Raw genomic sequence first — 19,723 nt, forward strand, 5'->3', positions numbered from 1 at the left:
TGACTCACTCCCAAATAAAATCCCCTAACAATGTAATATTATTTTTGATTGAAGGTAAAATGTATAAAACACTATATGATACATACTATATATTTTAATATTATTAATTATTATATTAGATTTATTATTCAAAATTCACTTTTTAGTCATTTGTTGAGGTTCAGATAAGCCTCCAGTGTGTAAAAACTAAAAACATAAATACTGTAAATGACCCAGTTAGTTGCTCGTCTTATTGTGACCTCATATAAGGTCCCCTCCCTGGCTTGTTGCTCAGCTCTGATGTTCCCTGGATGTTCCCTGGATGTTCCCTGGAGGGGCGTGGCTTAGCCACATTTGGATGAGGTGTGAAATAGAAGAAGTTTGAGGTATAAAAGGTGCATTATCTGAGGGGTATTAAAGCTGGAAAGTTAACATACGCTTTGGGGGAGTCCTGAGACCTGTGTTAACTTGTACAATATGGAACCTTTAAAAATGTTGACATTCATTAGAGCTGCTCGGTAAATGTATTAAACCCAATGTTAGACATAGTAAAATAACCAGAAAAATCTGACTGTGTTTTAAGAGTGTATAAATTACTGTGATCAATTTAATTCAGCAAAATAAAGCATTCTTACAGACAGCAGCTGCTTTAGAGATGTTTCCTATTTGGTGGTAGTTTGAAGCAAAAACAAACATTAAAATACTGTAATAAATAAATTATACACGTGGTTGTTTGTCCCTGCATCAGTTAACACATCTTTAAACAATCACACATACAGGATTTTAAAACTCTAAACTCATTTCTTAACCCTTGTCTGAAATGATAATCAACAACAATATATTCAGGCAATGCGCTTGAAAATCTCGGCATTTTTCTTTCGTATTAAATATAATGAATAAAAATATAATAAAAGAAGCTAATGCAGCATTTAAGGTTTACAGATGCATATTATCATAGTGCAGTTAGCGTAATACTGTTAAGCGAAAGGCAGCTTTCATTTTACAGATATTTTATTTGCCCTTCGGATTATTATTGAGAGACACATTTCTTTAGACTGGTCTCTCTTTGCAAATATCTACACATTGCGCCATTGCCCAAGTGCCTGATGAAACAGAATATTTTTTATTAATTCACACTTGTGTTTCAAAACAAAACACTTTTCTATCACTAGAAAGTGTAGGTCCAGATGTAGTTGAATGGAAAATCGTTGATTATTTTCCTTAATTACAGTGTATAGTGTCCACCTCCTCTTTCTTTATTCTACACAAAGATGGAGGAGTTTTAAGCCCAGTGCAGGCTGAAGCCTTTAGACAGCATGGCTGCCTCCAGGTCACTGTCCTCCTCTTTCTCCTTCAGTCTCTGCTCCTCCAGGAGAGCCACTAGGGAGTCCCTCTGTTCTACAACCTTCAGCATCTCACCCAGGATTCGCCTCTCCTCTGCCAGCTCTTCCTCGTCCTTCAGATGGTCTGATAGAGAGAGAGAGAGAGAGAGAGAGAGAGAGAGAGAGAGAAAAACCTACCTGGTTTAATTCTGCAAACAGGTGTGCATTATTTATCAAGTGTGATCATTTGAAAAATTAATGAGAATGCATAAAATTACATATAAGCAGACTGACTAATGTGAATCTGGGTTGTTTGAGGTAACTTAAATACAGTAGTATTGTTATCATTTATTTTTTTGTGGTTTTTTTTTTGCATTTTGCATTTTTTTTGCAAGATGAATCATAATTTAAGGTTAAGTGAGATTTAATGTCTATTCATTTCATATTTTACGTCATTTACATGTTTTTCTAAAAATATTTTTTCACAAGAACTCGCCTCCGGGAAACAGATTTAATTCGTATGTCGAGGTACCGCTGTAATGGATAGTTCAGAGAAGTATTTTATCTACCTGCTCCCTGGATGCCTTTTAAATGTCATTTAACTTTAAACAGAAATGTTTGTGTTTTATTTGGCTCTGACGACTGAAAAAGTTCCCCTCCCTTATCTAACAGTACAGTTTATGTGTTTTTCTATATTTGTGATTGTCTGCGTTTGTGCACTGACCGTCTACTGCCATGCGTTCCCTTAGCTTCTGCTGTAGATGACTCTGCCTGTCTTCCAGCTCCAGTTCTCGAGCACTATGAGCACAGGCACACATTCACCACACCAGAGGTCACAACCTCATTTCACATGCAATAAAGCACAACTAGAGCAATGCAAACCTCCCTGTGGAAACCATTCATTACACATATTTTTTGCAAAAAAATAAAAGTGTCTACAGCACTTATCCTCAACAGTGTACTAAAGCGCACTCACAATATCATGAGCTCAGATTCGTAGCGCACCAGTGCGTTCTTCTCCTGGACCAATTTAAACCACTGGTGCATTAGGCTGGGGTCCTCCTTCTTTCCCATTCCTGGTGGGACAGCGGAAAAGGGAGGCGTCAAAAATGAATAGAGGAGAACATGAGAGGAACATGCTACAGGACGGATGAGGAAAAGGTGATAAAAATATTTCCTAGATTGATATCAAGATCTAGGAAAGATTTGTGTCACCAAACTAATGGCTTGTTAGTGGGAGTTAATACAGAGAAGCATGCACACACTCTCACACATGCACACACACACACACACACACACAGAGCACTTCCTGTGTATATCAGAATAAGTCAGATATCATTCCACTAATTTACAGACCCGCATTATTCATCTGTACCATGCACATGCAACATGGTAAGAAAATAAAAACGAAAAAAAGGAAAAGAGAGAGAGAATGATATGAAGAAGGAAGTGAATGAGACGCACTTAGCTGGCGGAGTGGGGGCTCGTGGACTACGTAAAGGAAAAAGACCGTACAGACGTAAACAGAGTGGTCATGCTCCGTGCCTTTGGCTCTAGCTAATCACAACAGTTAAGCAAGAAATAGAGGGAAGAGGAAGAAAAGAGGTCTTTAGCCGGAATAGAATTCCACAGTGGTTCAAATGCCTCATTAAAGCTGCTGCTGTGTAAGATTTTTTTCATATTGAAAAGAAAAACAACAACAATCCTGCAATATGCCCTAGTGCTCAGATTACACTACTGCCATCATCATCATCATCATCATCATCATATTTCCTCATAGCCTGACATTACTGTACTTAGATAGCTATTTCATGTGAGCAAATAACAGATCATGTCATAAAAACTCAAACAGGAAGCAGCAGATATAAAACCCACACCCATTCCTCTACAACTCTAGCTTGTCTTTTATCCAGCTACTGTAGCTGATATTAGCCAGCTAGTTTGCTCGGTTAAAATCTCTGATAGAGCCTTTTGCCTCTGAGCCTCTGAGCCTTGTGCATTCTGTACACACATGTGACATACTGTAGGAAAGTGTCTGATATCTAATGTTCAAGATTAAATTCAAGATTCAAGAATTTGATTTGTTACGTACATGGCTGCAAAAGTACAACAGTAGTGAAATGCAACTGTGCCAAACTCCAGACTGTGCAGATTATCAAGAAATAAAATAAATAAATAAATGTACAAGATAAAATAAGAAAAAAAGAATAAGTATGTAATGTTTATGTTGCTAAGAAGATGATGCATTTATTTGTTACATGTACATATACAGCACAGTGAAATTGGTTTTGTTTGTTTATTTGTTTGTTCATTGTGCTGCACAATCAATTGTATTAAAATCTAAAATGCAATATGGACCATGTGATTATTTTAATTGCAGAGACAATGCTTAATAGTAATAATATACTGCGTAATAAAAGCACAAACTACTGTATTTTGTAAGTAGTAGGTCACTACATAGTGCCACTATATAGCGCAGTTACTGTTCCCTTGTCGATTGTTCACTCAGTGCTTAAACCATCAGCTACGTCATGCTGCAGGACACTGCACTTCTTTCTAACAGCAAGAGATGTATTATATCCCTCCTCATCCTACAGTACATCCAGCATCTTTTAATCTTCAAATACAGGATGTACCTGTCCTAGAAAGGTTTATACATACAGAAGTTAAAAGGAGGGAGGTTTAGTTACCTTCTTGGGAACAACAAGGACAGAGGGAGATGGGTCTCCTACTGGGGGAACTGAGAAAGGGCTCAACTAGCACCAGAGTGAGACAGAAAAAGAAAGACAGAAAAGAAAAAGGAGGGAAGTTTCAGGGACATCAGTAGGAGTACATAGGAAATAAGGAGGAGAATAAGATTGGGTGAAATGATTAGGAGATGAGATGAGATGAAGAGGGGCCGACGCAGCATTGACTGAACTGCTGAGAAAGATTTCAATGAACTTTTAGAAAAGACAAATACATAATTTTTTGACATAATCCCCTTGCTTTTCAATATACTTTGTCCATCTTTTAACAAGTTTTTATATTCCCTAATAAAAAAATGTTTTAGGCTGATCCGCGAGGTATGAATGCATCAATTTTTCAGCCGAAGGTTGACATTTGATTTTTTTCTTGGTCAGCGATTGAGGATGTTTTCGTTCTATATTTTGCTGTTTTTCCCCTTAAGCTCATAGTGATGAATCCATGTAACGTTACCAGTAAGGATTCTCTTTAAGAAACTTTCACCTTCCTTAGAGTATCGCTAAAAATTTGCAGATATCCAAACACTTCTGTTTAAGCTCTTTTATGAATTGTTTTGGCACCAGGTACACCCCAAGACCACGAAAAGAAAGCAATCTCTGCACGCTGCACACCTGCACCTGCACAACAGTGACGGAAAGTGCTGATGAAACAGTGCAGCTAACAGAAGTTTTAATTTAATAGTGCGGATAATTTTTGACCCACCATCATATGATTTACGTTAAAAAAAATAAATGTTTAAAAAAAAAACATTACACCAGTTGTAAATGTGCAATAATTCGGTGCATTTTTTTATTCTAGCCAAATTATATATGATGCAGTAAAATAATGAATCCAAACGAGTGGCTCAAATGATTCTTTGGCCCAGTCCTGTGACTCATACAGAACATCATGTACTGTGACCGTAGATTTATTTCATCCTGTCAAGTATACAAAGATTTTAAAGAGGCAAAAGCTTGTACAAAGCCTAGCATGTAACAAAAGTCATACTAATTAGTGTTTTATATGGCTCTCAAAGCATGTACATTTTGTCTACTTATCCGTTTCAGCAGGCCACGCCCACTAGATACAAAGTTATTGTTTACTACACGCTATGAGTGACAAGTCTGACTTGTTGCTTGCTAATTTGAAAGTATGATTAACTTCTGTCTAAGAATGACATGATGATCAAAGCTGTTATATATCTTCACAATACACACACACACACCACTCATCTTTGTGACTGAAAGCTAGCATAAGCGAATTATTTACAGTTAGCTATTTCAGATTAGCGAAAAAGCTAAGAAGCTGTTAAGAAATTCGAACTCTGACAGAGAACAAATAAGAGAAAAGAGCAAGATTTAAGCTGTATTAATTTATTTACTTATTTATTTAGTTTGAAAGATTGCCTTCTACATTTATTTCAGCACGAAACATTTCTCTGTAAGAAGGAAATCGTTTGGCTTGTTAGTTAGCATTGTTAGCCTGGTTCTGATTAGCTTCAGCTACATACCACCCAGGTGTATATCCAGGAGCTGTGAGGCACTAGAGTCCCCCCAGTAGTCTATAAAAAGGACACACTAATGAGCAATCAACCATTTAGGTGTATTCAAAAGCTTTCCTGAAACGTCACGTCATAATAAATAGCAATGCAGATGTCTTTTTTTTTTTTTTTTAAAGTGCGATGAAAAAAGATGTTTATGTAACTCATATTATTATGAAGAGACAAAGAAAGACAGAAGACTGTCCATACCTGCTTCTCCTCTAAGAGCCTTCTCTACAACAATGCCCTTCTCCTCCAACTGCCTCTGCTTCATCTCCACCTGCTCCAACTGCCGCTGGATTATCTATAAAAATACACATACTTTTAATACGCTTAAACGCTAAACTGTAATAAAAAGTGCGAATCAGTTACCGATTTGTAATTGTAGCCTAATAAAGGCTGCAATCTGACTGGCTCTTCACATTTCTATGTCTTAACTTTCAGCGGAAAAACCTTAGAATTTTGAGATATAATAAGTTGATTGTGTCACTGGATGAAAGAATTTTGTCTTCACGGTATTTTCGTTTCAACCCAATGATAACAGTGGGAAGTAAACAATAATCTAATTTGCTTCCCAGCATGCGGAGGCAAAATGTCTGTGGTTGTACATCTGCCATATCAGTCATATTACATCTTTCTGTTAACGTAGGTGGTTCTTGGCTATGTCACAGACTCTAGCAAAGCTGGCGCACATGTTGAATGGCAATTGTAGTGAGCAGGCTACACCGCCAGAACAAATGTTGACTGTTTGCAAAATTCTTTTCCCAGTTAAACTGAAAAATGGCAGAAACCTTCACTAATTTGAGTTCTGTGTCTGAACATAGGTAAAATATTCTCACATGCTCTTTTCCAAATAAAAAAGCTATCTATTTCAACAGAGTTGGCAGAATTTTGCTAGTTTATTAATATTCATACCATATCTATATTCAGACTACCAAAAATCTCTAACACACACAGACCTGTGCACGATGGAGCCTTTTCAGCTCTTCCTGCTTAGCTTGTCTGCGTGCCGCTCTTTGTATTTTGCGGGTCAGCTTGGCGTCAAGCTCCTCCTCGGTTACTGCTTTCTGAAAGAGTGTGGAAGATAAGCTTATACTCGAAGGGTCAGGAAACACCACCCACACCCCTACCACCTCGGTGGAACGTGATGATTTTGGGGTCACCACCTTTTCGGGCCTTTGTGACTTCTTGCAATGTGTCTGTTGGGTAACAGGATCAAAAGGCAGGCTAAATGTTACTTGCTGAAGTGTAACTTTCTTCAACAATTGAAATGTAAGCAGGCTGTGTAAAAGGCAATGTTGGCTCTACCTTAACGACGTAAGCTCTCTTGAATGCCAATGCATGAGGCACGTAAACAGACTTGGGAGAGAAAAATGTGGGAACTTAATTACTAATATTAGAAACAAACCACCCTGCTCAGAACTCCCAACACTTAACGCTAGAATTAAGTTTACAACTATCTACTAAACACAATGAGGGAAAGTATCTACCCTTCTACACTCATAAAAGGATTCACTTTAGACAGTTTTTAACTTCTTAAGGAGAATGAAGAGATAGGAACTTGGAAAAAAAAAAACTCTGCCGTACAGTTCTACAGTATACAGACACAACAGTACTCGCTATACAAAAGATCTAGCACATACCTCTAAAAAAACCTAATCTCCCCAACAATGTCAACAATCTGCTGACACAGTTGTATTTTATACCTTGTCTTGCTCCTCCACTCTATCTTCCTCCTCCTTGATTGTCTCTTTCGGAATATCCAACCTAATAAGGTCGGACACCTCCTGACTCAGCTGGAAATACGGTCACAAGGCAGTTCAGACCCCAGTGTAATAACATTCCCATTAGTTCTATCCTACTCCACCAGATGGAATGTAACCAATCAGGAGTTCCAACAAACACAAGTTAATTTCTTGTTATTTCTGGGCATTGTGCCTGCTTTCCTCAATCTAAAGTGCTTCAATGAACTTTAAATTAATAAAGCAATTTCCAAGGAATTTGAAAGGAAGGAAGGAAAGAAAGTACAAAGGTGAGACAAAGAAGTAAAGGAGAGACAAAAGAAAGGGTTTTTGTCCTGACCTGAGCTCTAAGTGGAGATCTGTCTAGCACAACACTGCAGCACAGGTCTGTTTCTTCAGAGAAACTCAGGTCCTTCATTGAGCTCAGGTCTGATAAAAAGAAATGATTGCAATTCACTCATTTTCTTCTCACTGTGTATGTTTTCAGTCTTTGAACCCTCTCCACCACCATGTTCACATTTGTGTTGCACAATGCAACAAGTGCAAATTTTTACCTGAGGTTCTTCTAAAAGCAGGAAATCTCTTCTTGCTTTCCATGCTGGTAGCGCTTGGCAGAGTCCTGGAATATCCTTCAACCTCTTTCCTCTTCTTCTCTTTCTTATACCCAGAGAAGACAGTCCTCCACAGGGATTTGTGTTTCCCCAGCTCCTGCTGTGTTTCCCCTGACAAGTTTGCACTTTTTCGGTTCTTCCTTGGTGAGAACAGCGAGCTCCGCTTCTTCACCTTCTCCTCCTCCAATGGCTCGATCTCTGACCTCCGTTGCCATGCCTCAGCCCTTCCTGCTTGCAAAGGGACTTCTGATAGTGCCCTCCTTCCCTCAAGTGCACTTTTATCCCTCATAGAGGTTCGGGTTGGGGCACTGGACATGGGAACTTCTGTGACACTGGTGTAGGAGGGAAGAGCCCGGCAAGGATGCAAGTCATCTGCGTCTCCCGCATATACAACCTTCACCTCAGTAGGAGGTAGACTCTGAGCCCTATTCAGGGAAGATTTTAGTTTATCATTCTCTGCAAGGTCCTGTCGAACAGGGACAGTGTTGGAAGTCAACAAGATTTCTTTGTTTAAAGTTGGATCCGAGCGATTCAAGTCAAGGTTCTGCCTAGCTACTACAGGACTCCTTGGAAGAGGCCAAAATCTAAGATCTGGGGCTGAAACTCTTTGGACTGCACCGGTGTTAGAGGACGAGATATTGGACAAGCCCCTTGTCTCTTCTGCTACCTGACCCTGCAAAGTAATGTCAAGACGATGAACAATTGAAGAATGGTCTACTACCTCCTCTGGTTCATTCCCTACCTTCAGAGACACATTCTCAATCCTTGTTCCTGGAGGGTATGAGCTGCTACATGATAATATACCATCTTGGAAATGTGCGTATGCACTTTGTAGGTCAGTCATTGAAGGTGTCTGTGTGTTGTGAGTACCAGCACTCTGAGTCAGTGTACCTGAGGTTTGGTTGATTAAGTCACTTTTATATGGAGTGTCTAAAGGCAAGTTGGAATCAGATGTTTGTAGAGTGTGTGTAGAGGCGTAAAATATATCTCCACTGCTCGAGGATTGGGTGGTTAGATCACAGGTCACTGAATGCCCCAAACTTTTCCTGATTTCTGCACTCTTCACCCAGAATTTCTCAATGACCCCAGATCTCTTGGTGACTGGGTCCTGTGGTGTCACAGGAGAGCTGGAGGTGGGTGTATAAGTGTGTGTAGGATCTACAACAAGTGTGTGTGGGGTTTGTGAAGCTTGTGAGGAAATGAGGTTCAATGGCTCAGAGACATTTGATTCAGTCTTTCTGTCTGGAAGTGGTTTCACCTCCTGATCTTTGGAGTGTTCCTCTTTAGACTCTGAAAAAAAGATTTGAAAAAAGATCAGAAATCTTTAAACAAACAATAATTTGATAGAGAAAGGAGCATAATGTAACACTGAAGCCAGGAAGCAGAAAAGAATGAAGTGTGGATGTGAACTCAAGCATGCTCTACTACCAAGGGTAAAATGTGCAAACAGTATCAAGCCTAAATCCATTCGAATATCAATTTCTTTAAGTTTCATTTAAGTCCAGTAATTATTTCAGGATGTTAACATGAGATGAGATGAGCTGCAGCATATAGTCATATAGTAATATAGTCAGAAACTGGCCAAAATTAAATAGTTACAGTATCTGTAGATTGTGCTTTTGATAGAATGGAAAATTGAGCCAAATAAATAAATAAAAAAAAAAAAAAAAAAAAATGAGATATGCAAGTATGTTCTCAATAGCATGCCCCAGAAATATTGCAAATATTACTAAAAATAAAAAAAATAAAATAATAAACTATGCTGCATTATCAGGCAACTCATACAACAAGATGCTGTGCAGGTACATGTCTGATCATGCATAGCATCTCCAGTTGCTGAGTGAGTGCGGGAAAAGAAATAACATAGGTGGTTCAGCATGATCATGGCGCAATGCTACCTTTAATACCACCTGCCTCCTCTTCCTTTAGCCACACCCCTAAATGCAACTCCTTTTCCCAAGGGCAGTATTCGCCCTCTATTCATACACACAAGACACACAAACACAACTGTATAAGAAACACACCTCCACATACACAATAATCACTGAAGAACCATGCAAAGAACACAACCATTCAGTTTTCAATGTGTGTAAAGTTCACAGACATACGGGACAATATCACGGCATTAAAAAGAGACAGAAATGAAAGATACAGTAAATAACTGTACTGTATTTAAACAATGGATCTCCATATTAGTATAAAACTTCAAAGGTACCACTTTCTGTGGAGGCCATAAACGTAATGACTTAGGAATCTATTTAAATTTTATGTAACCTTAATTATAATAAATATAACATTCATGAAAAAACAATATTATGCTTATTATAATTAAACATTATTACACTAGACGGAGTGCTGTTGTACTGAATAACAGCATGGCTGTGATGCGGTCATTGGAAGCTAAAACAGCAGTGCTGATATTCAGCATAACAGCACATTCTCTGTGGTGATATTGCTTTTATACAAATGTTTAAAAAAATGTATTTATTGTCAAACAGATTATGATTTGTTTGTTTATTTAACCAGTTATTTTTCTCTGCCAACACATATCCTCTGTGACTGGAAGTGACCTACAATTAGTGTAATTAACAGAGATTTTAAATAGGACTGGTAATAATAATGTGTTAACTCATGTGATTAATCTATAAATTGTTTTTGACACAAACTAATCATATGACCAAGTTTGACCTTAATAACCTTCCATAATCGTATCGTGGTAATTTAAAAAGTGTCTAGATGGAAATTTGGATAAAAATTAGGTTGTGTGCTTGAGCCACATTCAAGGGGAAATATTTTTACAAGAATTCATCAAATGTAAGCTGTGGAAGTGGTGGTTTAGGTGGCTAAGGCACTACAGTAGGTTGTTCGCTTTTGGATTTGAGGATCAGGGTTTGAGCCTAATGGACGATGGGTTGCCATATCCCCTGCTATCCAACCATGGCATGCAGTGCCAGTCCCATTTGATATTCCCATCCCCACAAGTGTTGTATCCTTTACTGAATGTTCATGATACGGATGTGTTCATTGTTCATATGATCTTTACAGAAACTGTTTCACTTTTCACATAAAAACAAAGGAAGTTTTAAAAGTTCACCAAAAGTTGCGAGAACTCCTACCATCACTAGAGTCTCCTTCCTCCTCTTCTTCTTCAGAAACAACTCTTTGTTCTCCTCCCTCTGTCTCATCCTTTCCTTTCTCTTCTTCCTTTCTTTGGTCTGTCCCCGCGTTTAACTCTGTCTCTCCATCTACCCTGTCTTGTGGCTCTGTCCCCCTCCTCCAAGGCTCCTCCTCTTCTTCCTCCAGCTCTGACTCTGAACTACTGCCAAGGGAAAAAGAGGGGGGAGAACATTGCAACATTACAAATGCCTGGGAAATGATAACAAGGTTTATGTTTATGGAAGTGAATGCGTTTAAGACAGCTAGAGTGTGTTTCAAGTATGTTTGACGGTGTGTGTGTTTGAGAGAGAGAGAACGATACCTGGACTGCTCCTCACTCCCTTTCTCCTTCAGGCTCTGACTAAGGTTGTGCTGAGCCAGTGTCTCCTCCGCTACCTCCTGCAATGAGCTGTCCTCCTCCTGTAAGCCTGGCCTGTAGTTTTCCAGTGCGATGCGCTCCGGAGTTTCACACAGCTGCTTAACCAGTCTGCTGAGAGCGTCGGGAGGAGTGCTGGAGGAAACGCTTTCAGGGGGAGGGATCAGGTCTACTGATCCAGAGGAGGGATAAGGAGGAGGAGAAGGAGGTGCCTGTACGGTGGTACAGAGTGTCTGTGAGATCGCCATAAACAGAGATTCCCATAAATAGGGAGTATGTTGTGATACGATGCAAACTGAAGTGCAGGCAGCGTTTAGCGATTACAACAACATGATCTGAACCATGCTCATATTTTTAACTCTTTTAATAATTATTTTAAACTTTTTACAATTTTACATGCATTCTGTATGGTAAGGGTATAAAATACATTATTGTGTATTATACATTGATCAGTTTAAACATTAAAACCACTATTTGGCATTGATTATCTCACTACAGAGTCACCTGTCAAGAAGTGGGATACATTAGGGATCATTTAAACAGTCTGGTGAGTCGAGCTGATGTGTTAAAAGCAGAAAAAAATGGGCAAGTGTAAGGATCTGAGTGACTTGGTCAAGGGCCAAATTGTGATGGCTAGACAACGGGGTCAGAGCAACTCCAAAACAGCAGGTGTTGTAGGGTGCAGGGGTTAATACCTACCAAAAGTTGTCCTGGAAAGGACAACCAGTGATCTAGCAACAGTGTCATGGGTGGCTAAGGCACAATAATATGGCTAAACAGCGGATCCATTCCCACAGAAGACCTACTGTAGCCCAAATTGCTGTAAAGTTAATGCTGGCTCTAATAGAAAGGTTAGCTGTGTATGTGGTTGCATAGCTGCAGACGAGTCAGGTTGCCCATGCTGACCCATGTACATCTTTAAAAGCATCAACAAAGGGCACATTAGCATCAGAACTGGACCATGAAGATGATCTAACAAATGTTCTGATGAATCATGTTTTCTTTGACATTATGTTTAGTACATCCTATAACCTGGGGAAGAGGTAGCACCAGGATGAACTATAGGAAGAAGGCAAGCCGACGGAGGCAGTGTGAGGGTCTGGGCAATGTTCTGCGGGGAAATCTTGTGTTCTGGCATTTACATGGATGTTACTTTACCACCTTCCTAAATATTGTTGCAGACCACTGTTGGAGGTGTCCTCTTTCAGCAGGATAATGCACCCTGACCCACTGAAAAAACATTGTCCAGGAATGGTTTAAAAACCGTGACAAAGAGTTCAAGGTGTTGACTTTCCTTTCAAATTCCTCAGATTTCAATCTGAGTGAGCGCCTCTGGGATGTACTGAATAAACAAGTCTGATCCACTGAGGCCCCACCTCATGACTTACTGGACTTAAAGGATCAAAAATACTAAATTAAGAAATGCGGCATTGTCCATGACTGTAGTGAGAGATGTATGAGAGACAGCAGTACCTGTGTAGACTGAGGAGGAGCTGTGATCGGAGGTGGTCTCTTCCTCTGAGCCGCTCCCACCAGCCTGTGTCCGTAGTGCTGTTTGCAATAAAACCTCCCTAGAAAAACAGAAAAAATATATACGAAACGAAATTAAGATTAAGCGACAGATTTAATGAACTTTTTTTATTATATTGTTGTCATGTGACTGAGAAGAATCCAATAGTTGAACGGTTTTATGATATTCCGAGTTTAATTTTCATAGATACACAAACCAGGGTTTTAACCAAAGGCTCTGTTTCTACAGTACTAATGTGGTTTTGATATAAATCATATTATTGTCATTTGTTCTGTGACTTTAACTCTTAAACTGCTAACCATAACTTAACAGTGGACCATTCCCAAATATTTAAAGGGTTCCCCTTTGTTTTTGCTGGATCACATACACACCTTGGTGATCATCGTAGGCGTAGTTGGACAGGCGTAGTGTAGAGCTGCAGTGGGAACACTGGAAGCAGCTCCTGTGGAAGAACTTGCCCTCGGCACTCAGTCTCTCCATCACGTAGACGCGCCGGGAGCAGAAGTAACACACGTCGCTTCCGCCGACATTCGCTGGGAACTCTTTCCTCTGAGAAGCCTGCACGTCAGGGAGTAAACAGCAGTCACTTCAGGGTTTCGACAACTTTTAATGTGCCTCAGAGTAAAGAGCACTGGTTGAAATCGGCATGTGTTAATTGAATATTTCCCCTTTTTCGTGTTAAAGATGAAAGATTAGGAGCATGATGAGGTTTAAAGGAAGTATATCTACTGTGGATATAATATATTCTAATTTAGCAATGAAGGACTAGAGATTATAATTAATTTCTTTTTTTTCTTTACTTAATTTATTCAGTTTTAGTGCAAAAGTTTGCAACACCCTGTTGGTTTGGTTTCCAGTTGGAAAAAAAAAATCTTTACATCTATTTTACAGTATTTCTACAAACAGAATTTCAATGTTGAAATTATTGTTAGTTTATACTAATATGTTTAATTAGACATCTACAGTAAGTTTACATGTATCACAAATAAAAAAAAAAAAAAAAACATACATGTAAAACACATGAAAGAAACATACATACATCTAATTTTTTTTTTTGCCAAATCAGATTAAGTTTTATGCCGCATACCTGTCCTGTCACAGACTGCCACTGCATGAGGTGGCTGGGTTGTATGGGGTCATATTTCACATTTTATAATAAAGAAGCGATATCTACATTCACTACAGATTGTTTAAATAAAGGGTGTGCGACTTTTGCACTTAACTGTAAACTAAAATGCACAACATTGTTCTCTATATACACAACTACAATAGAATAACTGGTCACAAACCACACACACACACACACACACAGTCTGGAGCACAATCTGAAAAGGTGTTGGTTACTGGTCCTGACAGATGGACTAGACATATTAGATAAGGATTAGTTGAATTATAAAACCAGCTCTACAGGGAAGAGCTTACCAGCTCCTTTTTGTCAAGAAGTGGTTTGGGTTCATGTTGGTGACTCTGTAGCTGATTGGCTATCTGCTCAGCCAATGAGCTCACTCCCCCTGTGTACATCTTAATGTACTTCTACCGGTGACAGACACACAGAGGGAAAATTGAGATGAAAATAAAACAAGATTAAATAATTCTCAAAATAAAATTATTCTCAATTCATGCAAAAAAAGGTAAAAAAGGGATGTACAATGGATACGATTCTGAACAGAACAACACAGACGGTTAAGAGGCAATTACAAAATGTACTTTAAGATAATTAACATTATTAGGTTTTTCTTTTCTTTTCTTTCGTTTTGTTTTGCAGAAAGTGCTTCCCTGATTGTCTCTGCTTTGGCAGGTAGCTGCTCTCTCCTCCTTCCAGTACTGCAGAGTGATAAATAATTAAACATCACAGTGCAGTTGTGCTCTATTATCACCACTCATGGATCATGATGTATGTAAAACATTCAGAATTCACAGTACAGTAAGGAGTATTTAGCTGTTTTCTCCATACAGGATAACAGTCTGTGGCATTCACACATACAGTTCGCTTACAGAGGTGTTAGACAGATATTTGTTTAGAAAACACTGACGTATTCTTCAACATATTTATTATAACCCAGGAATCACGGTCTGTGATATTTATAACAATTTATACAGTATGAAACGATATAAACGCACACACATACACACATACGCACAACATGCCTGTTCATAAACCAAGGTGCAAGACCACACAAATAGAATCTACTGTCAGTTTAACAGTGCTACAACACTACAGCACTAGTGTCATCACCTGATCACTCTTCCCAGTGTGCACTCTGATCATCTCTTTATAACGGAAACTCATCAGCTCCTGCTGCTGCGTGCGTTTTTTCTACACAGAGCACACACAATTAAAAAAGAAAGCAGACCCTATAGCAGGGTTATGGCCTGAACCAGTATCCTGGAGTCAACTATTTTACTGGAGTTATTAAATTGGCAAACCATTCACACACACACATACAAAAAAGCCACATTAATGTAGCTATGCTAGGCTCTCCTTCTTATCAGTGATCTAACAGATTAAAAATGCACTAACTGACAATGTTTTGCAGGGGGAGGCGATTACCCACAATTCCACAGCGCAAGAGAGAGAAAAACCATTGGCTCAGTTGTGATCACGTGATGCTCAGCTTCAAAAAAGCAAGAAGCGCATGCGTGATATATGATACTCAGTACTCATAAACCAGGACTTGTTTGTTTTTCAAGTTAAAATTTCTTACAAATCTCTGCTCATCTTGCGGAACGCTCGCAAACCGTGTTACTCGCAATCCGAGGTTTCACTGTATTTTTATTAGTGAACACGTTTTACTTGTACTCCATTACATCCTACAACAAATAAATGTAACATGTACTTCATTATACCACATGCTCACTATTATGCATAATTGCATTTTCTTACTATGTATTATTTATCTAGTACCATCCCCATTCAAATCAGAATGCTTTCAATTTCTCTAAGTAAATTTGAAGGTGAGTACTTTCTATTTTTTTCTCAAATACAATTATAAATAAATGATTTTTACTTTTAATTACTTTTACTTAACGTAAAACTTTATCTGCGGTATCTCTCCTTTTACTCAAGTCAAGGATTTGTGTACTTTGCCCACCTCTGGCAGTAACATCGAATCAACATAAGAAAATGGTAAGACGCATTGCTTGGGTAAATTATTAAAAATATTGCTGGATTAACCCATTCTTTCATGCTTGATATTCAATTTGTTCAAATTGTAAGAGCCATTTGTCTAACATTTATTCGCTGGTTGCATAGTTTGTAGAATAGTTTTATACGAAACCTGTTCGAAACATAACACAGGTGAATGCTTTAACATGGCTAACATCATCTAGGTAAATATCAGTGTTAGCAGGTTCAAAATTAATGTCAAGCCTATCAGTGTTAGATTGCGGGAAGGTATTTTTCAGGCAACACTGCTACCATATAGTAATCATTTATAAGAACATTTCCCATTTCTAAGGAGCTTATAATCACAGCACTGATTTTCACTAGCTATGGTCTAGTTACAGTGTGGTCCACAATTCTGGTGATGAAGAGGTAGAGTCCACTAGTACACTCTGCCAGACTCATTTCTTCCACGACCAGAATTGGGGAACCCCAGTCTTCAGCGTGTACCTGTCTCCATGCAGGAACAGAAGCTGTGGTTTGCTCCAGATTGGGCATGGAGCCACTCTGACATCAACAAACCAAATAGACAAAAATACAAGGATATGAGCTACAGAGTTAAGCATAACATTAATGTGTGTGTATGTGTATTATTTGTCGGTTGGCAATAGGCTCCAGTCTTGTCAGGACAGCCTCTAAATCCATGCTTATACTGACCAGGATAAAACACTTACTGAAGATGAAGGATCGATGGCTTATGAATTATTAATGCATTTATTTGAAGCCCCCTATATTCAGCATCTATTCTCCATACATTCCTGATGAGGTGCCAGCCTTTTCAGACATGTTTCATTTTTCTTGGCAGTAACATTTGTTTTTTAATAAAGATTAAAATAACATGATTCCTGGCAGTCCACAGTATCACCATGGGTTTTTCCCCTGTACCTCTAGTTTTCTTTGCACTACAGACAATCCCTACATCTTCTCAATCAATATTTCCTTCCACATTTATATCTTATACGAGCCAGGGGTAGCTCAGTGGTTAAGGCATTGGACTACAGTTCGGAAGATCCCAGGTTCAAACCCCACAACCACCAAGTTGCCACTGTTGGGCCCTTGAGCAAGGCCCTTAACCCTCAACTGCTCAGATGTGTAATAGGATAAAAAAAAAAAAAAAATGTAAGTCGCTCTGGATAAGAGCGTCTGCCAAATGCCTAAATGTTATACCTTATAGCTCCTTGACATCCAGCTTTTGTTGGACTAGTTCATCAGAATCAGTTCATAAGTCTCAGATCCTCCCTTTTGTCCATATTTTACCCTAAAATAGCTAGATCTGCTTGTCCAAAAAGCAAGAATATCATAGCCACAGAGCACACACACGCACACACACACACACACACACACACACACACACCTGTCTCCGTATCGCAGTGGCTGAAGGTGGACAGGCATTTTCTTCAAATTTAGCCAACAGCCGGGACGCCATTGATTTGACTCGGCTTTGGTTGCCACCAGCTACCGTCGGCGTGCTCGATTCCAATCCGTTGCTCTCCACTGTGACGTGGTCTTCATGCTGATCTGGTGAAACCTCCTCCTGTTGTAATGACATGTTTTAATTCACCATCAAAACAACAACAAGCTATTAATGCAGAAACGGTGCAATAATAAAAGAGCGCACGTCTTCTGACTGTCCAGCTTGACTTGTCCTTCTTCTCTTTCCAACTCCATCAGCAGCCTGCTCTTTCTTCTCCTGAATGATATGTACATTTGGGTTAAATGGGTTTTTGCTCATTAGTTGGTCCGCGTGTGTATTTACTGTATGCGTGTGTGTGTATAATCAACCTTAGGGCTACGTTTGCGGGACAGACTCTGTCCAAGCCTGTTGAGTAAAGACAGTGGAGACTTGGTGTTCGACATCAAAGCTGCTCTCTCCTCATCGCTCAGACTCTCTGGAAACAGTTTATAGACATGAACCATGATTTCACATATAAAAATCTAAATATGAGGCACGATGACTCAATTGTTCCATTTAAAGAATTGCCAAAAGACATAAATTCATAAATATTGGCACCCTTTATGCAAAACTTAATTTCGAACATGCTCAAGTTCTGAGCCTCTTCGAAATTAAGTTTTGCATAAAGGGTGCCAATATTTATGAATTTAGCTTCACAGGTTAATTTTTCTGTTATCTTTTTAAGGACGACTGAAGGACAAGCATACTACTATGTTTTGTCCCTCTGACTAGTCAGTGTAGTGTTGATTCTCCTCACCACTGGGGGGCACTGCGTCTTTGAGGAGATCGTGAAGTTGGCTGAGGTACATGACCATGCAGAGCGAGTCGCTCTCCTCTAACACACTCATCTCCAGGCCAGTCATGATGGGGAAGATCCCAAGCTCCCGCTCGGCTAGGTCCAGGGCCAACTGGTTGTTCAGCTCAGCCTCGCTCTCATCCAGAGACTCGAAATCACTAGAAGAGCCAAACCAAAGCCATCTCAATCTGGAAGTCCAACACGCTATAGAAAGGTTTCTCGACATGAACATAAGGACCAACCCACATGAGGTCAGGTCTGTATCTGTGTAGGAGAGCGCAGAGTGCCAGGCCGCTCCTCCAGGACGTGGTGAGGTCCGTCACGCTCACACTCCTGTAGCCTTGTGTCTGCTCTTGGCACCAAGTTAGCAGCTTATTCGAACGAGCTGTGGAGTCTGTGTGAACATCAGGGGTGTTAAAAAACAGGTCAAGCTAAAAACAACACGTCCTGTAAAAGAGTCAAATTCTAATTTTATTTGTCACATACACAGTCATACACAGTACGATATGCAGTGAAATGCTTAGACAACTGCTCGTGACCTAAGAATAAAAGAATAAAAGAATAGGAATTGGAATAGGAAATAAATATGAAAATTAAAATAAAGGGTAAGTTTAACTAGGGAAGAATAAAATAAAAATATACAAATAAAAGTTATTTACACAATACACAATATAGAAAATATATGGAGAATATATGAAAAAATGTAAAACAATAAGAGCAGCCGAATAAATGGTAATAAAAGAACAGTAATGTCCAGGGTTGTGCAATCCACATATTAAAAGTGACTTATGCAGTGCAAATATGCTTAAAGTGATTTATTTAAAGTGACTTGTGATAGAGTGATTTGATGTGATTTGATGACCACGAAGTGTAGTTGTGATAATCTCAACAGCTACACTTCGTGGTAGTCAAATCACATCAAATCACTCCATCACAATTTCATCAAAAATTACCTCTTACACCAAAGCAATTTGACAATAATTATATCTTTTATCTAATAATGAATGGTACAGCATTATCTTCATGGGATTAGCATTTTATTATGTCTATTTTACTATACTGTAAGATAAAAACAAACAAACGAATATTAATAATAAATGTTACAGAAAATTCTGATTTCCCTATGATGTAAAACTCTTACAATGGACTGACGCTGGAGTCTCCTTCCAGAAAAAATTAAATAAATATTTCCCCATGGAAAACATCACTATATCAACGATTACGCATTATTATATAAGTCCTTCTCAATATCTCTGCTGTTACTATAGAAACTGTTATGTATTCAAAGGTGCATTAATATTAATCTGTGATTTGTCTCCTAAAGAGAAAG

At 38.9% G+C, this 19,723-nt stretch overlaps 1 protein-coding gene across 6 annotated transcripts in view; it reads right to left on the minus strand.

Annotated features, from left to right (window-relative positions):
* Positions 1-551: 551 nt before the first annotated feature.
* mical3b (microtubule associated monooxygenase, calponin and LIM domain containing 3b) overlaps positions 552-19,723 on the minus strand; it is a 35,009-nt gene continuing 15,837 nt past the window's right edge. Inside the window, exons 12-34 of one of the 6 annotated variants that reach the window (XM_053508301.1) lie at positions 18,640-18,787; positions 18,355-18,551; positions 17,927-18,033; positions 17,763-17,834; positions 17,499-17,678; positions 14,404-14,514; positions 13,353-13,539; positions 12,924-13,021; positions 11,397-11,662; positions 11,035-11,237; positions 9,817-9,894; positions 7,862-9,208; positions 7,648-7,736; positions 7,272-7,361; positions 6,874-6,924; positions 6,732-6,764; positions 6,525-6,632; positions 5,776-5,869; positions 3,992-4,057; positions 2,766-2,858; positions 2,278-2,377; positions 2,026-2,099; positions 552-1,446 (exon numbers count right to left, since the gene is read on the minus strand). In XM_053508301.1, the coding sequence (XP_053364276.1) occupies positions 1,262-1,446; positions 2,026-2,099; positions 2,278-2,377; positions 2,766-2,858; positions 3,992-4,057; positions 5,776-5,869; positions 6,525-6,632; positions 6,732-6,764; positions 6,874-6,924; positions 7,272-7,361; positions 7,648-7,736; positions 7,862-9,208; positions 9,817-9,894; positions 11,035-11,237; positions 11,397-11,662; positions 12,924-13,021; positions 13,353-13,539; positions 14,404-14,514; positions 17,499-17,678; positions 17,763-17,834; positions 17,927-18,033; positions 18,355-18,551; positions 18,640-18,787 (3,977 nt within the window). In that variant the 3' untranslated portion in view covers positions 552-1,261. Of the gene's footprint in view, positions 1,447-2,025; positions 2,100-2,277; positions 2,378-2,765; positions 2,859-3,991; positions 4,058-5,535; positions 5,587-5,775; positions 5,870-6,524; positions 6,633-6,731; positions 6,765-6,873; positions 6,925-7,271; positions 7,362-7,647; positions 7,737-7,861; positions 9,209-9,816; positions 9,895-11,034; positions 11,238-11,396; positions 11,684-12,923; positions 13,022-13,352; positions 13,540-14,403; positions 14,515-17,498; positions 17,679-17,762; positions 17,835-17,926; positions 18,034-18,354; positions 18,552-18,639; positions 18,788-19,723 lie in introns of all 6 variants that reach the window. The other 5 variants (XM_053508297.1, XM_053508298.1, XM_053508299.1 and 2 more) reach the window with 5 other exon arrangements.

This window comes from Clarias gariepinus, chromosome 12 (genome assembly GCF_024256425.1).
Source record: "Clarias gariepinus isolate MV-2021 ecotype Netherlands chromosome 12, CGAR_prim_01v2, whole genome shotgun sequence".
NCBI classification, from domain to species: Eukaryota; Metazoa; Chordata; class Actinopteri; order Siluriformes; family Clariidae; genus Clarias; species Clarias gariepinus.